Source organism: Dysidea avara, chromosome 15, assembly GCF_963678975.1.
Source record: "Dysidea avara chromosome 15, odDysAvar1.4, whole genome shotgun sequence".
NCBI lineage: Eukaryota > Metazoa > Porifera > Demospongiae > Dictyoceratida > Dysideidae > Dysidea > Dysidea avara.
The window spans coordinates 6,283,958-6,308,224 of NC_089286.1; the positions used below are offsets into that span (position 1 = coordinate 6,283,958).

The 24,267-nt window shown below is 37.9% G+C and overlaps 3 protein-coding genes across 5 annotated transcripts in view; all 3 read right to left on the reverse strand.

Annotated features, from left to right (window-relative positions):
- The window catches only part of LOC136245719 (E3 ubiquitin-protein ligase TRIM71-like), a 100,946-nt gene that overhangs the window by 49,565 nt on the left and 27,114 nt on the right, over positions 1-24,267 (reverse strand). The window lies entirely within an intron of this gene.
- LOC136245757 (uncharacterized) lies at positions 1,245-9,887 on the reverse strand. 3 transcript variants are annotated; one of them, XM_066037236.1, is made up of 2 exons: positions 9,748-9,887; positions 1,245-3,226 (listed from the first exon to the last, which is right to left on the reverse strand). In XM_066037236.1, exons 1-2 carry the CDS (start codon positions 9,791-9,793, stop codon positions 2,046-2,048), a joined length of 1,227 nt encoding a protein of 408 aa, XP_065893308.1. In that variant the 5' UTR covers positions 9,794-9,887; the 3' UTR covers positions 1,245-2,045. The 3 variants fall into 3 exon arrangements, with proteins under 3 accessions (XP_065893308.1, XP_065893306.1, XP_065893309.1); XM_066037234.1 differs by having other exon boundaries at positions 1,245-3,238; XM_066037237.1 differs by lacking the exon at positions 9,748-9,887 and adding an exon at positions 4,517-4,829.
- LOC136245727 (sigma intracellular receptor 2-like) overlaps positions 14,469-24,267 on the reverse strand; it is a 209,173-nt gene continuing 199,374 nt past the window's right edge. The window contains exons 2-5 of the mRNA XM_066037211.1: positions 23,898-24,033; positions 18,597-18,738; positions 18,116-18,216; positions 14,469-14,724 (exon numbers count right to left, since the gene is read on the reverse strand). Of these exons, the coding sequence (XP_065893283.1) occupies positions 14,537-14,724; positions 18,116-18,216; positions 18,597-18,738; positions 23,898-23,979 (513 nt within the window). The 5' untranslated portion in view covers positions 23,980-24,033 and the 3' untranslated portion in view covers positions 14,469-14,536. The remainder of the gene's footprint in view (positions 14,725-18,115; positions 18,217-18,596; positions 18,739-23,897; positions 24,034-24,267) is intronic.

Genomic DNA, 24,267 nt, shown 5'->3' on the forward strand with positions numbered 1-24,267 from the left:
ATTTCTGGATATAGTGTGCACACCTACTGGAATGCCTAATGTATCAATAGCCTTACAGGGGCTAAATGTTTTTGTGCATATGCATGGAAGGAAAGTGGTTAAGTACCACTTCCTCTAAGGGGGACCACCCAGTCTACTTTGCTTTGGGCTCCAAAATCTCTAAGACCGGCCCTGGTAGGACCTCTAGATCTGTGATTCAATTATGTCAATGTTACAAAATCTCAAATTGTAATTAAATTTTCACTTTAATTAAGAGTTATAATTTATTTATTTAAACCTATAATGCCACACATAAAATCTGTATGATAGACCAATAAATGTCCAACAGAGTTTTAAAAGAATTAGTATTAGTGGCCATTGATGTACATAATTCATTTATTACTCTTGCTGCAAAACTATTCTAGATCTTCACATTTATTTTAACATGGGTTTCATTAACTTTAGTCTATTTGGTCTTGTACAGGAGGTGTTGAATTGTAAAGAACTCTTCTTCTGGTACATCCACTGTACTATTTTCTTTTATCATTGTGCATAAGAAAGACTAAAAAAGCAACCATGAGAATATTTGTTAGCAACACAACCATCTATCTATAGAGTAAAACGTCTGTATATTTGTAGTAGCAAGAGTTCATAATATGTGTTTGTGTGTGTATCTTGGTAGTAATCAAAAAATCTAGCTAACAACAACAAAGTTTTTGTTTGCTATGTACTTAACCTGTTTATTGACTGTTTGCTAATACAGTATATAGTAAGCATACATGAGATCATGTCCCTTAGCTGTGCAAGTATGGAATAATCAACATGAATGATTGAATTTTATGTAATCAGTGCTCATGCATGTCATATGACTTATATCTCTATGACATGCAATTACACAACTAAGTATTGTTCCAGGTGACAGCTAGGAAAGAGGTGCATTGTACATACTAAGAAGGTTTTTAATGGTCCTGGGACAATCTATCCTTTAGAATAGTAAAATTGTCAATGTAGAATTTGTTCAATATTTCTTTTGAAATCATGAGATGAATGATGACGTGTCTGGTTAACAACAATGTTAATTTGAAATGCCATAGCTATTTTGCAAAAATGTCATAAGGCTATGACACAAGATCAATCACAACTGAATGTGTAATAATGTCTTTCATATTATTTAAGATCCTCACCCACTGGGATACCCTAACAACGATGTATTGCAAAATATACCTGCAAGCTGACTTAATACAACTTTCAAAACAGTGGTCATTTGTTAATCGTTTGGAAACGAACACACGCACACACACGCACATATACATGTGATATGATCAAATGTCAGTACTATCGTACAATACAGTGAATATTTAATCATGCTACTTGTTCATCTTACATCCAAAGTGGTAAAAGATCTGTGTCTTGTTCCCAAAGCACATGAGTCATATTAAAAGCCTTATCAAGCACCTTGTAGTACCCAGTTGTAAACAATCTTCGCTTGCAAAACAGTCTCTTTTGTTTGGCGTTAAAAGTCTCCACATCAATATCTCCATGACATAAAGCTGTGACAATTAAACATAATGTTATCAGATTGGGAGAATTGCTCATAAGAGATGTTATACCTTCACCTGTCAAAACTTCTACCACCATAACCACATGCACCAAACCACCATGAGCTGAAACTGAGGTCATAAAGTCATCAACAATTACAGTTCCTGGTGAATTAATGCACAATTGTTGCAGATTGCAGTTATGGGCTGCTACATTCAGTGATAGCTGACGTCCATATCCACAATGTACAGTAATGTACTTGACCTCCTTACAGTTATTAATCACATCCAGCTGCACAAAAGTAGGTAAATCCTCAGAATATTCAAGGTGACAGTAGTTTAGTGATAGAAAATAGGATAACATCAACGACTCTTCAGTATCATAGTTATCGCAGTCACAACAGTCATGACATTGTAGTCCTCTAATAGTCCAACACTTCTGATACAAACAAATCAACTCTTCCTTATTTGATGCCTCTGACTTCAAAACACAAAACTCCACTGCTAAGTGCGTCAACCTCATATCACTCAATATTTCCCAAATAGGATATGATCCTCTACTACTAAAACACATATACCAAGTAAGTTTAGTCCTTGTAGGCTATGACAGTGACTAGCAATTGCCTGTAGACCTTGTAGACTTTTCAAACAGAGATGACAATCCTGCAAGTTGAGTCTCTGAAGATTAGGACAAGCAATAGCTAGTTGTTCCAAGTGACCAGAATGAAGTGAAAGACCATCAGAAAAATCAAAATGAGTAGCACAACTAAGGTTACCAAGCCTGGCAATGTGTAAGGAGTTCAGTTCATCCACAGTTTCATCATATTTCACCATACACATTGTCCTCCCACTATACTGAATATCCGTTGCCACCGCTAAATCAACCTTCAATCCCAATATGCCAAAGTCACTAAGCTTAACAAATGGAATGGTTACTTGATTACATCCTTTGGATTCTACTTGCAGTTGAAGGCATGGAAGCGCAGGAGATAAGTCTAAGGGTACTTTCCTACATCTACCATACAGTCTAAAGTTAGCAGTGGTACCATTGGGAATAGTGGTAAGTTGAGCAGCAGAGTCAATAAAAGCTTCAGTGGAATAATAATAATTAAAATTCAATGGAGCAATAACATTAAAACTTGATGGCCTAAATTGTGATTCCATCCAATGCTTGAGCAACTTTTCAGGAACATCGTAACAAGTAATATTTGAATTTATTGTGAGTTCTCTTAACTGACCAGTGCTAAGGAACAATTGTTTAATGTCACTATCATCATCCACATTAAGCTCTATTGTCTGTAGACATCCCATATGATGTATTGTCTTCTTTATTTGTTCAGGATCTAACTTGGTTGATGGCAGACTGAGGTGTCGTACATTACTACAATACTGAAGCATCTTTAGATATACTGGTGTTGATGGTACTCTATGGTTAGGAAAGGATAACATTTTGATATGCTGCCCACACAACTTCAACACCTCCCTCACACTACATTCCTCACGACTGTCATAATAAGGCCACACAAACTCTTTCCACAGTAATGGTGTTCCTTCAATCACACACCTCAACCATCTTGAAACATATCTCAGTTTTATTCTGTCTCGTAGTGACGATAAAAATGAGATGATATAAACTAACAACTCTGTAGGAAGTGTTAACAGGTTGACAAGAGACTCCTCATGACAGCTTCCTTGATCCATTTCCACTCCTGTAATAATGTCTGAATGATAACCAGTCACATACTACAAAATTCTGAGTATGTACAGTATATACAAAAGCAAGTTTTTAAAAGAAAGTCATATACTGTACTGTATGTTAGGAATCGTGGAAGACAAAATACCACCCAAAACCATACCTTTCTGGTACCTTGGCAGTATAGTTAGGCATAACCAAGTCCAAAATTCCTTCAGTGCAACCGCAAATGCTTCCAATAGATTGATATGAAATTTTAAAAATGTATATATTCAATGGAATTTTTTACAGACTAACTGCCTGATTTTGTAATTCATACAAGCATAACTCAATAGCAGCTAAGACTACAGGCTTGAGTTTTCACTTTTTGACGCTGCTTCAGCCTGACTGGTACCTTTTGGCATACTGCAGTACGTACAATGCATGCATCATGGACATACCTTTGTCCTCCTTTATGCCCCATTTCTTTTTGCTGACAGCTCAAGGTGTCAATTTGTGGTAGCGTGATGGCTTCCCTATGTTTGTAAACAGGAAATATCTGTATTTTCCATGGAGACTGGATGGATTGCATCTTCTACTGTTGTAGCACTCTGTAACAGGCTGAACATAGCTGAAAGTGAACCAATTCACTTTCGAGTCAATAACTGGCAGTTGGGGAGTGCGAATCATCCACATTTTCCTTGGTAGCTGGATTGATTGGAGAGGTACTTCTCCTACTGTTCTTCATTGTAGCACTATGTAACAGGCTGACATAGCTAAAAGTGAAGTGTAATGGCCATGAGTCAATGGGGTGTGCATTGAGACTAAAACATTAATCAAGGAAAATAGCACAATGTTGGACAACTACTAGACAATTTCTGGTCAATATTGCATACCATATAACAACAAATATTGGCAAAACTAATATTAGGCGATTTGCTATAAAATTGTAGTTGGCGAAAATTTAACTTGGCAAAATGCTCTCACAGAAAATTGGCAGTGCACACGAGTGGTGTAAGGACGAAGTGTGCATGCTGTAGTGTACAATCCTTTTTGTGCTGAAATGTTATGGACTACATGCATCAGTCTACAGCTGGCCGAGTCGCTAACCGGATCCGGATCTGACCCACTTTACCGGGTCCTGCTGCAGCCCAATTTATAGAACAGGTCCAACATAGAGCTGCCCGGTGGGTTATGAGCTGCCTGGTGGGTTATGTCAGATTTAGTAGTGTATCAAACATGTCAGAAACTTTCAACTGGCCCACCCTTGCATCAAGACATAAGAATAGCAGACTGCTAACTTTTTATGAGGGAATCCACAACTTACCTGGCCTATCAACACCATCATACTTCTTAACCACACAATGTTCAACTAGACACCACCACCACCAAGACCACTTTATCCATCCAGGTACTCGAACCAGTTACTATCAGCACTCCTTCTTTCCAAGAACAAGTCGACTGGAATAACTAGCCAACCTCAGTGATTGAGTCAGAAAACATCAACATATTTACTAACCAATTACTAGACATATAACTTAATATAGCTGTACTGTAATCATGTGTATGTGTGTAATTTTCCTTGAGGAGTTATTTGCTCCCTGGGCGCATCAATATGCCGTCTGCCCAGTATCAATAAATAAATAAATTTATTTATTTCATGGGCTACAGCCACTTATCAGGATCGTTGCTGTCTGTAGGCATACGTAGAGCCTCACCAGTTTATGATCAGTTTATCAATAGCTGCACACGAATTAATGTCTGTTACTATCTGCAAGCTTACAATGGAGCCACGCCCACTAATCAAGTGTACAATTATTTTCCTGGGCTAGATGGACTGCCTTTGGTTCTAGTCTAGTCCGTAAGCCACACCCATTTACATGGATGGAAAACTTTATGTGCTTAAGCAGTATCCACGAAGGTTTGTCAAAACCTGTTTCAACAAAATTCTAATGCAATCAAAGCTTGAACACGAAATTTGGCAGTTTAGTGCCAATTCACCAAATTTAGTTCACCACCAAATTTAATTGATATATAGTATATCTGGTCAATTTCACTATAATGTCAGCAGGTGTATAGTAAGGCTACTATGTGGTGACCACAACCAAAACTTCAAATTTGCACCAGCTATTAAAGTGCAAAATGTATTTATAATCTGTTTTCCAGTGCATGAAACACCTGATTTTGACTAGAAACCATATTATGACAGCATTTTTACACTACTTTGGCAGAGTGGAAGGTGATGCAGGCAGGTGATGAGAAACTATAAATCAACCTTTGCCTGACCTTACATGGCCCCTGTTTGACCATATGAAGAAGTTTGCTACATGGTACGGACATTATTTTGCTTAATCACGGAACACTGTATTTTTCACAAACTAACCTGCAGAACTAATTCACAGTGCTTTTGTTTCATTGTAACACTAATGTAGTGAAGCTGTCAAGACATTGAAATAGTTCAAAGAGTTCCTTTCTAAATATCTGCCATTTAATTTGCCATAGAAAAAGTAAGCGATTTTCAACCTTAAAATGACGATCAACCTTAAAATGATGAACTTAAATTTCCTCTGATTTCCTTCTGCTTTAGCTCATTTTAATCGCTATTCACTGCTCTTTCCAAATCTGGTTTGGAATCTGAAGTATCTATCATGTGTCACGGGTTATTACACCTTTTGTTGCGTGCCTTCAAAACTCCTAATACAAAATGTATGGGGAAATTTGCTACACCCAGTTGGTTTAGGCCATTTTGACGCGAATTTCCATGAATTGGGCATCATTGTACTCGCAGAGAGTTGCTCTTCACATATCAAATTCGGAAAGTTACTAAACAAACTCGAGGTAGGCGGTACATGATAATTAATTTAATTTTAATGGTTTTTCAATCAAAATGTATTGGACATGCCTGTTCCAGCTGGCCATTAACAAAAGTATAACAAATGTCCACAAGCTTCTTGATATGCCCACGAAGGGCCATGATTTGATCGATTTATAATTTAAATGCACAACAATTGGCTAAAGCCGTTTCTGAGTCCTGTCACGGAAAAATCAGTCTGGGTAAAAACGGTCTGGCCGGACCAATTTTCAGACATGGGGCCAAGTACTTATACTTAAGTACAAGTTTGAAAGTAGTACTTTACTTAAATACTTACTTAATTATCCCAATGTACTTATACTCAAGTATTTTTGCCAAGTACTTGTATGTACTTGAGTACTTGTAAGTAGTAGGACCTCCATTATCAGAACACCTGTGTGTCAGCTGAAATCACAAAAGTTTTCAGATAAGTGAATGTTCGGATAAATGAAGCCCACTGATTTATATACAGAGCTCTGTTGAACTACTCTAACAGAACACACACCTGTGACAAAATACTCTAATAGAATGTATACCTGTAGACAAAATATCCTAATAGAACAGTCACCGCTACTGTTCTGATAATTGATGGTTTAGATAATCGAAGTTCAGATAATCAAGGTCCTACTGTACTGCAAACATTGTAGTTTGTACACAGTGAGTGTCAATGAAATAAATTTGATGAATTTGTAGTTTTCCACCTCAACCTTACTATATGTATCATTTAGCCAAAAACAGCTGTTTAATTGGAATTCTGGTATATATAATAAATGCTGTTTGAGTTGAAGAGAATGGTTAAAATCTGAAGTTACCTGCTGTCATCAAATATTTTGTAATTCCTGAAGTTTTATCTGAAGGAGACTATAAGGCTAGTAAAAGCAACTACTGTATAATAAGGGATTTGTTGAGAAATTATTATTTATAGTGCAACGTATATCCTTCTACGTCAGACACCATCCTTCCCTTTCCATTGTGGCAAATATTACTTGTATCATTTATCCCAATTAAGCAGTTATTGTAGGAAAGGAATTGTGAACCTGAGCATAGCATAGTAGACTTACAAATGATTATTATGCAGTGTAATAGTTCTGTGAATATAAAAACTGTACCTTGCATGTTTGTACCTCAAGCTCAAGTCATATGCATGGTTGGATAAATTTTGCTATAGGAAAATGTACTGTTTACTTAAGTACTCTCGTGATTCCAGTTGGAGTACTTGTACTTTGCAAACTCAAACGTACTTGTACTTTACTTAAGTACTTTAAGGTGGCCCATAAAAGGCATCATGCAGTCTCTGCTTTTCTTCCTGGCACACATCATGTTGCATGTGTAGCAACTTTGTTTGATCATATAGACACCAATATCTATATGGTTTATTCACTTTATTGGTGGAACTGAATAGTCACATATATACAGGAGATATCACTTACAATACTGAGGTGTGGCTCGGCCACGAGGTACAAGTCACTTGCAATGGATGGCTAACTTGCACTAGCATTGCAACTCATTTACTAACCAAAGAGTATGTAACTGAAAAATCAGTCTGGTCCGTGGCTAGAACAAAATAATTTAGTGACAAATCTGAAAAACAAAGAGCTTAGCTAATCCAGCTAAGCACCTACCCATGGGCCAAGCTTGTATGGATCCAATGCATGGTATAGCTAAGCTTTCGGGTAAGCCTGCTTTGTCCGTACCAGTTTGGTGAACAAAACTGATAGCTATATCCTGCATGTAGTTTGGTGGACTATATCCCAAAACTCACACGGGACCTGAAAATTGGTTTGGCAGCCCCTAGTTTGACCTGGACCAATTTTGGTAGGGTCGGACCAGTTTTGGATGCCAAGAATAGTCCGGCTGGACCAATTTTTGCCCCGGACCAAATCTGGTGCTACAGTCCTTATTGGAGTACGAAAAAAACAAAAACAATAAAAAGAACAACACCAGTACACTGTGAGTCAGTGACAGTCACTAGTACAGTAACAAAAAAGGACAAAACAGCACAATAATATAGAACACAATGCAATAAAACAAACACAGTAAATACCAGTGGTGTAGCTACCATTGAGGCAACCAAGGCAGCTGCCTTGGTAAAAATGCTCAACAACAGTCTGAGCAGGCCTGAGTTTTGGCACCCCAGATTTTCTACTCAAACATTGCATTACTGCACCACACATAATCGAATCTATGGCTGTAGTACTAAGCAGGGCTGGAGCCCATGGTGACACGGTGCTGGACCACTTTTTAACTACTCAGTTGAATTCAGTTCTAAAAAGATCGAGATACTCTAATAGAACAGTCATCGTAATATATTCTAATAGAGCATTCAGTACAGATTATAGCCACTGCTCTCATTGCACTGTTTGGTCTAAATCATTTACATTTATGTTAATTTCCTTTGCATTTTACTTTTCAAAAGTTCCAATGAGTCAACTGCATGGTATTGCATTGAGCTATTTGATCATGCATATCATGCATTAGCAATTAAAAATATAGCCTCCACATGCCATTTCAAAGCATATATTATCAAAATTTTCCTTGAGGAAGCATGTCCCCCAGACTGCCTAGCTTGACATACTTAGCACATGCAGTTGAGCATCACATGAAAGAGATAATCTCTGACTTAAACGTCACATCAGATCAATAAAAAGTATAGTGTGAATCAATGGCGGATCCAGGATGGGGCATTTGGGGCAAATGCCCCCCCCCCCCCCCCCCCCCCCCAACCTTGTGGAAGAGCCAGCCATACTTGTGATTAAAATACTAAACTTTATGTCAGGCCAAGATCAGTTTAGCTATACAACTCATGAAAATATGCACATTTTACTAGCACTAATTACAATTTCACCTGAAACCGAAGCAAACCAATGTCAAACTAACTATTAAATTGTTACCCAGCACCTTCGTGTGTACTAAGCGCCTCTAAAATTAATTATTGTGTTGCTGTTGTTTAAGACGTTTGGAGCCTTTAACAGCTTTTAAGACTTCACAACCATCTTCAAAAGCCAAAATGGCAAAAATCATCAGTGAGACACTACTAAGAAGTGATTATTTGCTGCTTCAAAAATGCAGCAACTAGCAGGATCTCCCCAACCACCTACAACTTAGCCTGTTAGTGCCCCTCCCCTTTCTGGCTCCTGGATCCACCCCTGTGCATGACTATGACCTCCATTGCAGTCCATGGATGACCTGACCACTCAAAAATCTCCATAGTAAGTTGTGTTGAATGCAATTTAACTAGTCTAATAATTGAAGCATGGGAGCTATACTGTAGCATTAACTAAACTGGCAAGTAGAAAAACGCTCAGAGTCTTTCTTTCATCCAACCAGACAGTCAACCTGCAAATGCTGTACCACCCATACTTGAAGTGTTTGTGAATCAGTTGAGTCAGAAGCAGACCCTCTCAATTAGGTTAATGTATAAACTTTGCCTCGGTAAAAATTTTTTCCTGGCTACGCCACTGAATACAATTGACGAAGTGAAGCCTTGAGTCATGATAAAAGTTGGCGAATAAAGTCCAGTTTGCTCCTTATAATGCCGTCACTATTCAGCGGACTGGATTACTATTTTATTGGTATTTTTGCACATTCTATTATTGGATTTACTAGTTAATAAGCTGCAGCAGAATAAGAGCAGTGGAATAATGAGAAAACCTCGGAGAAAACTTGTCTTCTAATAATTTCGCTACAACACTTAAGTAACTCCTTACCCTGGTGTACAGTGATGTTCAGTTGCAGGGAATGTGACAGCGACATATAGTTAACCAGCGATCAGCAACTTGCCAACTGATGTATCCACGATCGAGCTTAGTTTATTCTTCGTATACGGGCGGGCGGCGCGAGACTTGGATTCAGCTCGAGTAGTTGTGCTGGCGTTCTCGCTGGCGCCATCCACAGGCACTATACTTTATCAGGCGCACATGTTGTTAAACACATAATATTTATGGTGTACTTGTGCTATTCAAGCTCTTCCAGATAGGGATGAGCTTGTCCAAAAAATAAGAGTAAGAAAATCTTTATTAATGATGAGACACACTGGAGGATTTATATAGTGACCCATGTAGGATTACATTGTGGGTTTGAGTTTTTGTGTAAAAATGTAGTGAGTGTTGTGATTCTGTTCTAATATAGAATGGTAAAACCAGCATCATTTATGCATATGTGTCTGGGATAACCAGTCTTATTGTCCATGACAGCAGGTTTGATTTTTCACCAAGAGCACAAATCTTCATGAATAAACATATGTAAGGGTAATAGGCATAGTATCTGTGTGTCAATGAATTAGCTAGGCACTTATATATTTAATTGATAATTACTATAACAGAGCGAAATCGTTTTCATACAGCAATCGTTTTCATATGGCAATACAGGTATATGAAATATATCACCATCTTATCTGAATGATACATTTTGCTATGCTGTTGACATAACTGGACGAGTGGATATGCCAGCCAAAACATTTACCGTTTGTTCATTCTGAGAGTGCGAACTGCATTAGCCAAACAAAGTTTTTATTTCCGAAGAACAGACATGGAACTCATTAAATCCTCTTTATATGCAACAAGGAAACTCCAGCAACTCAAAACCCTGTATCAGTCATTGTACTAACTGTATATGTGTAGGTAGATGTATGTAGTCTATTTAATTATTGTATGTATGTATGTTGAGGGCACTGCTGAAAAGCAGTATTTTTATACTGACTTTAAAAAGAAAAAAGCCTTTGCGCTGAAAGACAAATCAAAACATGAAAGAGTATTTATAATAATAACGTAGGGGGAAGATTTTCACTGATGAACAGAATACTGTACTGTTGGACCTTGAACACACTTGAAATGTGCAACCTGTATGTGTTGAAAAATGTTAAAGAAATAGCTAAACACTATAGTACTGTTGCTCAACGCTGAATATAATTCCACTGGCTAACTACCTCTATTCAAAACATCAAAAACTTGCTTCTGTATAAATCTTTCATCCACAGATCCTCAGCTTGTCAATGTAGCATGGTCATGGCCCAGAATTGTAGTGCCAGAATGGACAACCAAAAACCTAATTTTTCTTTTGTAATTACTATTAACTGGCTACGTAATTTTCCTTGCCTGGCTATGATTACACAAGACAAGAATACTGTATGTACTTATCTCATTTACTAATGATCATGGTTCTCTTCCCTTGAAATAGCTATTTAGGTAGGTAACTCACTCCTTGAGTTTGCTCTATGGATTATACCAGGAGCTTATGAGCTGCCGAAGGAGCATGAAACTTACGTAGCCTGATGGGTGCCATCAAAATCCAAATTCATTAGTGATTAGTTTCCATATAAGGAAAATAAAATCTCATTAATTGACGCCGTATACTAATTGTGCGTGACACTCGTAGCAATTTATTCAAAAACGTGACGTAATTTGGATTGTGATGGAACCGAGTTTCATGCTCCTTCGCTGCCTTCGGCATAAGCTCCTGATTATACTCATTGATTGAGTTTTGTACATTATTCAGACACATATAGCTAGCTATATAATTCAACTGAAAAGCTCAACAAGCTGATAATTTTTTTAAAGATACTAAGACAATGATAATATAAATAAACACTTAAACAGTGGGCAGAGAGGCAAACTCTGCCCAGTCCTGGGATGATGGTATTGTTGCCATTACAGAAGCAGCATTGCCACGTTGAACATCAATGGCAACCTTCTGAATCAAAAATTGGGTGGCCCTATTATCACCAGACTGTTCCATCACCCGGGAACCTATCCACCTCACTAATGAGCGTGCACATGATCCCCAAGCACCCAAGGTCTCAACACATAAAGGGGAGAAGTGAAATGATGGAATCAGAGAAGAATACTTTCTGCACTTAGCTGACTCTGCAGAGTTTGCCAGCCGGCTGGCACCACTTGCAGAAGTAGATAATTTAGATGGGGCCAGGGTGTCTGAACAGGTAAAGTCCCAGAGCAAGCTAGGGTAAGCCCCGTGACCAAGGAATCAATGACATGCCATCTGGCCTCTTACCATCATTACGACACACACCAACTGGCTCCAAAACAGCAGGAACACCTCCAGACACCAGAGCACGACAAATAGTTTCATTCACTGCAGCGTGCCGAGGAATACGGCCTCCACTACACCTGCAAGACAAACCGTGAGTTCCAATAACATCAACTTTACTGCCACAAACACATGTATGCTCGACAACGATGGGAACACCGAGACGTAGATCAAGAGCAATCCTCAAAGATTCATTGTCCAGCTGATTATCCAACACCTCTAAAACATGAGAAATCTTTTTCAAAAATTGTAAAGTGTGTATGTATATGTACAGTGGTCCCTCCATTACTTATCTGAACAGTGGTAGTGACTGTTCTATTAGAGTATATTAGCCTAAAATGTATGATACACTTTAGGCTGTTTTATTAGACTATATATTTTAACTGAGCTTTGCAAGTAATTAAGTGACCTTTGTATTAATTGATTAAAACACATATCCCATATCTTATTCCACAAACTTACTGAATCTATATCATTTTGAAGGGCAGTGCGTAATATCATGAAGGTTACATGCCAGCAGCATTATAAATTTTGGTATCATCAATGAATTAAAGAGTTTTATAGATGGTATAGCACAAGAGATGGTAAATCATTCATGTAAAAGAAGTAAGAGCACCAAAATACTCAATTTTTCAAAGGCCTTTCTTTTCTCTAGGGATGGCATTACACATTTGCAAACAAACAGTTGATGGAAAGGATTGCATAGTGATGGAGCACAGCTCTTGAGTATTCGTTGGCCATATTTCATCAATTCTCACTGCCTTTTGTAGAATCTAGACCAGTACAGATCTAGATATTGTAGACTTCATACCCAGTTCTGTATAAGAAGACTTAGCAAATTTGAGCTAAGGAATGTCATGGAACTATTTTCAATAAAAGAACTTTAAACAAGTTAGCAGCCACTTGTAAACACTTTATCTTATCCAAGTCAAACCGCTATTTAGTCTCCTTCTCAGTGTTCTCAAATATTTAATTTAAAGTCTTAAATCACTGCTATACACATACTGATTGGTTGTTATGTGTTGCTGTTGTTATGTGTTGCTGTTGTTATGTGTTGCTGTTGTTATGTGTTGCTGTTGTTATGTGTTGCTGTTGTTATGTGTTGCTGTTGTGGTTTTAGGAACAAATATTTAATGGCATCCATGGAGAATAACTTATATGTCAGTGTAAGGGGAGCATGTTTGCAGGCTTTACCCTTTGTGTAACCCTTATATGCATCAGCCTATTATGCTTTTTCAGCATTCAAAATTCAACCCAATTTATGTGTCATTCCTATGTGCTTTCTGAATGGATAGTAATAGCAGTGACTTTTCAGCTATGTTCCGCCATTACACAGGAGGGCTAGCAGTCCGCTTACTTCGACTCAGTGTTCAAGGCATGCATGCATGGTGATGCAAAATTCCTTTTATTCTTACGACAACACCAGCAACAATAGAGTAGGTTGACTGGTAGATGTTCAATACAACTGCTTTAGTAGAGTATATCATGCACACAACTCATAAAGCAGTTAAATATCCATTTGCAATCTCCTATGCAAGCAGTAGCTACACTGCAACTAATTATTAGTGCCTGGCAGTATGAATAAAAATAGAATCAGCACAAATCCTTGGTCACTAGAGGTCACATGCACAAACTATTCAAACCCCACGCTACTACCATAACAAGATAAAATGTTTTCCCTTAGAGCTGTGGATTGTCCAGTCTACCTAATCATGTATAGTATAAAATACAGTCCCTAAACAAACTCAAGAACCAAATAGATAATTTCTTTTCTGAACAAATACTAAAGTATAAGGTATTACAGGTTTTTGCCTTCTTTCCATATCAAACTCTAAGAGTGTAGAAATAGCAAAAATACAATTAAGGAACAAAACAGCACTATAGCATCATGTTACTATAGCATCATGTTACTATAGCTACGTAGCTTCAAGGCAAGAGCCATGGTGTGTTACTGATTTGTAGTAATACATGCAAAGGAAAGAATACAAGCTTGAGGTGAAATTTCACATCAAAAAAAAAAAGGGGGGCAAGACATACGAAGCTATGAGTAGAATTGCATGACAAAATGTCCCTCACCCTAAAAGCCGGTTTCGCAGGTCCCACTGACTTTGGTAACAATTATGAGAAATTACTATATACATACAAATCTTTTAGGGACATAATTTTTGTTATCTGTGAATTTTCATCCTCGAAAATAATGATAATCAAGACCATCTAACAGATATGGTGAGTGAAAAATGAGTGATCCATGAAAAATATAACCATGAAAATCCTAAAATTGTAAACTTCCATACCTCGAAAATTTGTACATATATGGTAACATCTAAATCTGGATGGCATACACATGAACTATGCCAGTTCAATTAAAGAACAGTCTACTAAAATATTTCTGCTTACCAGGTTCAACAGTTAAGAAAAACTACACTATACGTACATAGCTAAATGACTAATAATTTAGTCAGTTTTATTTTTGCTAAAGAGCGGTGTTTGGATCATCCTCATGAAAATGGTGATCGGCATCAACAAATATCCTCCATATGCCATAGCAAACAATGTCACGTTCTTAGTAGGGTATTCCCCATACAACTCCTCCCTCACAATCACTATCATGGTTAGTAGGAGACCATACGCCCAGCACAAACCTGCAAATATATACATCACATGTAATATTGAAAGTAGCATTTTAGAAATACAATACATAAGCAAATCCTCATACAGTTTATACAGTATTTTGTTACCATACACCAAGTGGGCTGCCTGTGTACAGTAGAACCACAAGATACAATTACGGACCATTCTTAATAATCATGCAGGACACTTATACATGCACAGTAAAAACAAACTAGTGAACGTCACTACTAAATGTAGTGAACGTCACTACTAATGTCTGCCACAATACTCACTATTTTTGTGTAGTGACGTTCACTACTAATTTTGTAGTGTACGTCACTACATTAACCACCAAGTAGTGACATTCACTGCAAAAAGTAGTGAGTATTGTGGCAGAGCAATTCACTACTAAATTTTCCAGTCCCATTTGTATTACTGTACACATTTACATCCCTAAAGTTGGGACACATATCTAAGGAGGTGCCCAAAGTAGGAATTTTCCCACAGAGGTACATGTGTAGACTTGATTAAAGATCCTACAAGGTGAGGTGACTAGAATCAAGCCTTACTGACAGTGTATAGTAAAGGACAATAAATGCTTTACTCCAATTCTTAATGCTACACTACAATTCTGTTATTGTCTATAACTTACTGTTACTATACTGACATAGTGATTCTGAAGAAGTACAGGAAACAATGGATTTGCACTCTGTGCAGCTAATAACACAGCAACCATATTTATAAAAGCCCAGGCTTTTGTTTCCTTCCCAGAATTTTTGCCCTGGTCTTTAAACAAACAAGGCTTACATTTGCGACCAGCCATTTATATTTATATTGGGGTATAGATTCCTGACATTAAGGAGCGCAATCATTGCAACATAAGCATAGAGAACCTTTACGTATGTATTACAAGTGCAAAGAAAAGTAGAAATCATAGAAATATCAAGTAATGAAATAAGGGAGGTCACCTATACATGTTCAGCAAAGCTATATGACTGAAGTGACAATGCACTAGCAAAGCTGCACATCACATGGTGAAACATAGCTGGCATCCCATAGCTGGAAGGATCATGAAAATTTATAGTGTGGCTGATAATTCAGCTTCCTTGCAACATCAGCTGCACATTGGCAAGACCTGTACTAGATTTATCATACAACTGTATCCATGTAGCTACTGAGAAATAAACATGAGACAATCTTTAGAGCAAAAAATTTCTCTTGATACTAGTACTTCTCCTCTGCTTACATACTTGCCAGCAGATTCTAAAAACAAATTCTACATTCATTGAAATGAGTTCTCTTTATATACAGTCAGCAAGGTCTCTCAAAATTGAACCTCAATTGCCACTTACAGAAGTCACAGGGCACTTACTTGTATCGGTAAACATCGAACATCAGTTTGTTTTGTACCCATAGCCATACTGTCTGGCCAAAGCATCCTTAGACTGACACCTTGTAACAGCAATAATGTTGCTAATTCATATACAAGATAATACTCCCTTCCACAATGGTAGTAAGTAGAAAAGAAATCAACATAATTGTGTTTCAGTGTGACGAAAGTAACACAAAATTTTGGTATTAACTGACTGGAATGGTAAATCCATCCCAGATCAGTACCTGCCACTAATCTAATTAACTCCAGCCAATTATCAGTGAGACAGTCTACTACCAATTATCAGCTACCACTATAAAGTAACAGGAAACGTGTCGTGTACCCAAGTACAGCTAATTGGGAGGCATGACAGACCAGTATATATTTTACAGGAACCAAGAAAATGTTATTTTCACGCATTTGTAGCTCAATAGTATAGTGCGTGAACAGAAATTAACCAGTTTTGAAAGTCCCTTGGATTAGGGCACCTCCTATTCCAAATTTGAGTTGAATCCACCTAGCTATCCATTATTAAGATATGTACCTTCAAAGTTCATCTTATTTTCTTCTACATCTTCTGCTTCTTTTTACTCCATTCGCTATAACTCACACATGCTTTAGTCAATTGACTTCAAATTTGGACGGTAATGCAGCAAATTTAAAGCCCAATTTTGAACTAAAAACAATGGAATTATGCCAACTTTGAAAATTGCTAAAAGCGATTTGTTGTCACGTCTACAGGGTAATCTGCTTGAAAATCGGTCTGTACATGAAGTTACTATTGTAGTGCAAACCTTTTGTGTGTTTGAAAGTATATTAGCTAAGGAGATATAAAGCAAAACCAAACATGTGAAAAAGCGTGATTGAGATACTCTAATAGAACAGTCACAGAGAAGTAAAACATGTACTTAACTTCTACCTTATAAATAATTCTGGTATGCGTTGTATTGAAGTGTTCAGAAAAAAAATGTGTGTTCTAATAGAGTACTACAAAAATTATGAAAACAGAAGTGTGTTGTGCGGCCATGCGGGTGAGCAACATACTTGTTTTACGGAAACAAGAAAACGCGTAACCGTAGATAGTGATTGAACCAGACTTGGGGTCAAATATAGATGCTGCAGCATGGCTTTAATTACAAATACAAATACTACAAATTTTCCTAATACAAATACGATTGCAAATACGATTGCAAATACTTTTGTCAATACTTCTGAAGTATTTAAATTTCAAATACTTCACTGTTAGCAAATTAATCATATGTATCACAGATTGTTTGCCCTCTAGTAGTGACCCGGCAGGTCGAAAAATAAATAAAAATGTGAATCATTTCAGCTGCAACTGACTGTTGTGTTAGAGCTTATGCTATAAGTGTTAGGCCAAACACCATTAATATAATTTTATGTGAGACTGAGCCTTTTGAAATATAAATACTTATTTGTCTGAGAAATCGGAGGTAACGATATGTTGTAGTAAAGTCTGCAGTGCTATGTAAAGGTGGACGAATACCGATAATACCGATACCACTATCGGTATCAGATCGGTATCGGTAATACGAGGTACAGATACCACCAGTGGTTACTCACCACTTTTATTAAACCATCTCTAGCTAAGTTTCCAGTAGCAAATAACTTAGTTGGCTAACAAAGTAGTGAAAACAAAGCATCTGTTACTCTTTTCCAAGTATTGCTACAATTGCTCCGTGTGCATTCTAATATATTAGAACACGTGAATCCTTTGTAATTAAATGTCAGTGCAGTTGTTCCTCAAACAAATAACTACTTGGCTTAATTTTTCATGAACAGGTTTGGTTGCAAGGCTGTAACAAACCCTTGTGAAGTTACTAAGCATCAACCATCACTCACCAGATATGGTGATTTGTTGGACAAGAAAAGGTACAGATATTATACTTCAGTTTCCTTATAATTAGTAATAATAGTGTGGATGGCAAGACTAATTAAAATATGTGTATAGTAGTTCACAAAAAGAATATTTCAGTATCAAATAAGACTACTTTTGATTCTTAACTTCAAACACATACATCCTAACTCACATGGTATTCTGATCCACTCCTTCTCCGTCACTATGGCATAAATAGCGACAATGTAAAATGGTAGATAAATGCATGGACTAAATAGGGCCATTGTCTCATACCTGTGTGGACAATACATGATATAAAATATAGGCGGAAATGCAGGCTTGAATTACATACAAAAGAAATTGTACAGCATACATACTACGGTATATGCTTAAGTAATGTGGAAACCATTTAACAATAGGAAATTAAGTTGCTAAACTGAATAGGTGTGCAGGTTGGTCAGAAACCACCACTAGCAACTAATTAGTTCAAGCCATACACCACATTACCACGGGAAGTCACAGGATATTTTACTCAGCAATGCAATGAAAACAATACTACACCCACTTGTTCTCTCCACACACAGCATGCGTGCGTGCACACACAACTCACACAGAACACACACTTGTATGCAATGCATGCACGTATGCACCCACACACATGCGCGCACACTTACCACACTGGATTATGACCTAGTAGAGGATCCACAGTGTCGCACCACCACAGGAAGTACTCCAGAAAGAACGAAGGAGGCCACAACCCAACTGTCATGTCTGGTGGCTCCCTCAACACTGCACCATACATTGACTGGATGTAGTCTACAATGGACAACAAAACAAATACTTTACAGTTATTACTCTATAACACTATTACAGTGTAGCAAACACCCTAAGGCTGGCATTGTCTTCCACACTATGAACCCTGTATTTTTGACTACCAGGAGTCCACCACATATTTCTCTAGAATACTTCATGTTTGACTGAAGTTTCAGAGTTACTGAAGCGTAGTGAAGTGTGTGGGTGCCTAGCTTTATCACTGACTTTACATAACATATTTTGCCAGTTAATAGTGGAGGCTATGATAACTTTAAGCCAATACTCAGGTTAGATTTGCCATTGTAACATGTCATTTGTACATGTACAAAGTGACTTATAATAATCCTTGCTCTAAAGGTAAAGTACAGAATTTGCTGTAATAGTTTTCATGTTGACCAGTGCAATATCATGTAGCTGCCAAAAAAACATTTCAATAGCGTCATCATATTATCAAGAGTTAATAATAGTGGAGGGGAGAGTGTCTAACGCTGTATAGGGCTGCATAAAATGAGCGCGTGGGAGCTAAAGGGCTTCACCACGGATAATCTCGTGTTTAGTCGCATTCTCTACAATTGACAACTAGAACCAATCGTCACTTTTGTCAGGTCACATCAACGATGCTGCACAAGTTCATGAACACTAGAATCGATATTTGGGAAGTGCTGATAGTGGTATTTGGTTCCAACATGGCAGACCAGGTAACACCGCATCGCGTCTTCGAACGACGGTTTTCTACTTCCCATCGAGATGATGTTTCTTCTTCCACTAGAATCTGTTTTCCACTGTCACGGGTACCGCCACAATTTGATATCTTCGACTGAGAACCATGAACGGACGCCATTTTATAACACTCGCTTCTCACGTGAACTGCTATCGATACACTCATTTCTGAATGAGTATTGCGCCGCCGCGTAACCATAATTGAATGCGTTAACACGTCGCTTGTTAAGATTGCTGAAGCCCTTTAGCTCAAATGCGCTCATTTTATACAGCCCTATAGAGCGTTAGACACTCTCCCCTCCACTATTATTAACTCTTGATATTATCTTAATCACATGACTGATTTAACTTGATAGGCAAAGCATAGCAGCGTGGAGCTAAAGCTACCATGTACTGAAATGCAAGTTACATATAATTACAGCTTATATGGCTAGGTTGGTGATGTTGTAATTTCATTTAAATGGTTTCCCTCCTGGTGTAAAAAGATATCCCTCCCAACATACATAACAGAGTAATTTTGAAACCTTTTGCAAAATTTTGAATCTGTACAACTATACACCTAGTTGGTGACTACTACTGTACTGTATGGTGTTAACCACACTGTATATTATTGAGTTTATGCCAGAGCATGTTGTTGTCTGCTTGACTTATTGTGATCATTTAGTTGGCTGTATGCATTGTAGTGTTTTAAAAAGATGATACAAGTGGCATTTAACAGTGTCTTATAAGCTTTTGGAGGCTAGCTACCCCCCCACACTACACACACACACACTTTCTCTTGGCAGCCTTGTATATCTGGAGATCTTCATATGTATGTAACTAGTTCTTCCCTAGAACAGTTAAGGAACAGAACATTTTACCATCACACATTGTCATGTGCACCTCACTAACTACATTCCAAGCTACCATTTAGTAAATTTATTGTTTTTATTTTTTTCTTCCTGGGAGTATTAGTTGGTGCTGTCTTTCCAGTATAATAGCACTGTATATTAGGGATCCTATAACTAAAGTGTTTATTACAAGCATGCAAGTTAATATCTATACAAAGGCTTTAGTTTAATCAAGAGTTCATCAAGACAGTGTCATGCAGTCCAAGAAACCAGCGAAACCAGCGCGCCACACGGTGAGTATATTTACAGGAAGAAAGTAACCGCGATTTTCACACCTTTGTAGCTCCATGATTCCTAATCCGATTGAAACCAAAGTTGCTACAGAAGTGCCGGCTAGGTAGGGGAGTCCACATTCCAAATTTGAAGAAAATCGCTCCAGCCATTTCCGAAATACGAGCGGCCAAAGGTTGGGTTTTTTCTTCGTTTTTTTCTTCTACTTCTTTTCGCACACTTCGCAAAATCCGCCATAAAACACAAATGCGTGCTCCGATTGGGCTGAAATTTGGCATACGTAAAGGGCGAATCTCAGTACCAAGTTTGGTAAGAATCCGATGAACATTCACGGAGTTATTACCGATTATTTTCGTAAAATAAGGTCGAAGGTCTGTCGCGCCCACAGGGTAAACCGCTTGAAGGAATGAGCTGCAAATTGCTATGTAGATAGAGTAACTATCGTAGGAGTGCCTTTTTGTGGTTTGAAAGGAATCCAGTTAAGGGCCATCGAGATATGACACAAAATCCAACCTGTGTCACAATTACGCGATCGATTTTTATGAATAAAAACTATTAGTTTTTACGCCTACCAGGTAAACCGCTTAGAGCAATGAGCTGAAAATCGGTGTGTAACTGGAATAATTATCATAGAAAGTCCTTGCAGTAGTACAGAAGAATCGGATTACATACCACTGAGTTATAATTCCAAAGCCAACTACGTATAGCATATGCGAGATCGAGATACTCTAATAGAACAGTCACCCTAATAGAGCATTCAGCTAGGTTTATAACTTAGTCCATTATAGAATTATATTACATTGCAATTTATTCTGTAGGGAGTTCAACTACAACAGTTAATCTTATAGACAATTCACTACAGCAAGTCACCCTGTAGAGAGTTCAGCTACAAATATGTCACTGTAGAGATTCAGAACATTATAAGTCACACTGAAGAGAATTCAGTTATAAACAAGTCATCCTGTAGAGAAGTCAGCTACAAACAAGTCACTGCATAGAGGATTCAGCTACAAAAAAGCTACCCAGTAGAGAGTTCATCTAGATCAGCTACAAACACGTTACTTTATACAATGTTCAGCTACAAGTAAGTCACTCTGTAGAGAGTTCAGCTACAACCAAGTCACCGTGTAGCTGGAGAGTTCAGCAACCAAGCAAAAAAAACCACTCTGTAAAGAGTTCAGCTATACAAACATGTTATAGAGAAAGTTATAACTCCATAGAGAGATCAGCTACAAGACATCACCTTATAGAGAGTTCAGTTACAAAGAAACCACCATGTAGAGAGTTCAGCTGCAAACAAACCACCCTGCATGTAGAGAGTTCAGCTATGAACAGATCACCCTATAGAGAATTCAGTTAGAAAAAGTCATCCTGTAGAGAGATCAGCTAGAAGGATCACTTTGTAGAGAGTTCAACTGCAAATAAATCACCCTGCAGATAGTTCAGCTACAAACAAGCCACCCTGTAGAGAGATCAGCTACAAGAAGTTACCTTGTAGAGAGTTCAACTACAAAAAAAACTATCATATAAAGAGCTCAGATACAAACAAATCACCCTGTAGAGAGTTCAGCTATGAACAGATCACCCTGTAGAGAGTTCAGCTAGAAAAAGTCATCCTGTAGAGAGATCAGCTATAAGGATCACCTTGTAGATAATTCAACTACAAATAAATCACCCTGCAGATAGTTCTGCTACAAACAAGTCACCCTGTAGAGAGATCAGCTAGAAGAAGTTACCTTGTAGAGAGTTCAGCTACAAAAAAACCATCATATAAAGAACTTAGCTGCAAACAAATCACCCTGTAGAGAGTCCAGCTACGAACAGATCACTCTGTAGAGAGATCAGCTAGAAGAAATCACCTTGTAGAGAGATCAGCTACAAAGAAACCATCCTGTAGAGAGTTCAGCTACAATCAAGTTACACTATAGAGAGATCAGCTAGAAACAAATCATCTTGCAGAGAGTTCAGTTGCAAACAAATCACCCTGTAGAGAGTTCAGCCACCCTGTAGAGAGTTCAGCTAGAACAACTTGTAGAGAGTTCAGCTGCAAACAAATCACCCTGTAGAGAGTTCAGCTAGAAACAAATCATCCTGTAGAGTTCAGCAAGAAATAAATCACCCTGAAAAGGGTTCAGCACCCTGAAAAGGGTTCAGTTACAAACAATGAGAGTTCAGCTACAGTTCAGTTATGTAAGAAGTCACCTTATTAACTACAGTATGTGATAATCATCATTCGATGTTAAATATACAAATATTTCATCAGACAAAAGATATACACACTCCTTTGTTCCACAATTCCTGCAGTAAAGGAAAAAAACAAGTTAAAAGGAAGCATCAAAGCCATATGGCCAGTTTTGTGGCTTGCAATACAAAAAGAAGTGATATCTAAACCAAAACAGCCAAGCTGTAAAAAAAGAGCGCGGCCCCCAAAAAGGCCAAGGTGAAAAAAAATGTGAAATCCAAGGTGGCGGCCAAGAAATGGCTGTATGGTAGGTTAATGGCAAAAATTTTAATTACGACAATTCAGGTGAATTTGGTGCCGAATCCTAGTGGAGGAGGCAACGCAAATTCACCTGAATTTTCGTAATTAACCATTAACCTACCATCACAGCCATTTCTTGGCCGCCACCTTGGATTTCACATCTTCTTTCACCTTGGCCTTTTTGGGGGCCACACTCTTTTTTTACAGCTTGGCTGTTTTGGTTTAGATAATATATATATTTAGGAGAGTATAATGCACTGTGTAATAATGTTATACAATAGTCCTCATCACCAAACGTGTTAACTTGCTTCAAGAGCTAGAAGGGCCTTGAAGTGTTTACAGGTTTTCGCTTTGGTATATCAACGCCTATCAACAAATCTTTCATGGCAAAGCCATGTGTTGGAGTTTACTGAAACTATACTAAAATGAAGGGGCAATACAGGCATTGGATACTCTCCTTATACTCTTGGTTTAATACATTAGGCCACTCCATAGATTAGCAGCTTTTCAAACCATTCATTATTTGCTGGCACAACAAAAAAAGCTGCATAAAAGCATGATTAAACTTGTTTCTTCCTTTTTGAGCAAAAATAACACAAACTTGCCGACTTGATAGCACTGCTGACATGCAGTGAGCTGACACTGCTTTTACTGAGCTGAGCTTGCTTTACTGGAGTGGCCTTACATATAACCATAGCAGATATTATATACTACGTACCCAATTATATCTATTTTATAACACAGGTAATTTCAATAACACAGGTTGTCTTGAGTTTTTATGTGCATCATGTGGTAGCCGATTCAATAGTGGCTAACGCTACAGCTAACGGGATTCTCACCTATCGTAGCAGCTATTGCCAGAAAGATCACGAATATCGCTACTATCAGCAAGTCCAGGGGCCTTTTCCATATAGAGGTCATTGTTAACTTGCGGACCACTCCTGAGAACTGGCTTCAACTCGGTAGTGTCGATAGAGAGTAATGCAAGCCCACAATCGAAAATAAATTTACAGACAGCATTTAATCACAAAATGCCAGTAACGTAGTGTAAATGTGCAATGCTTAGACAGAAAAGAGTATAACATAGTAACATTAACATCACAGCCCGAAGGCTCAGTTCTCGCATAAAATCACACAGCCTCAAGCGCGCAGAGCGCGAGACATTCAGATAAGATCAATAAAATTATTTTATTCCACACGCGCTTAAAA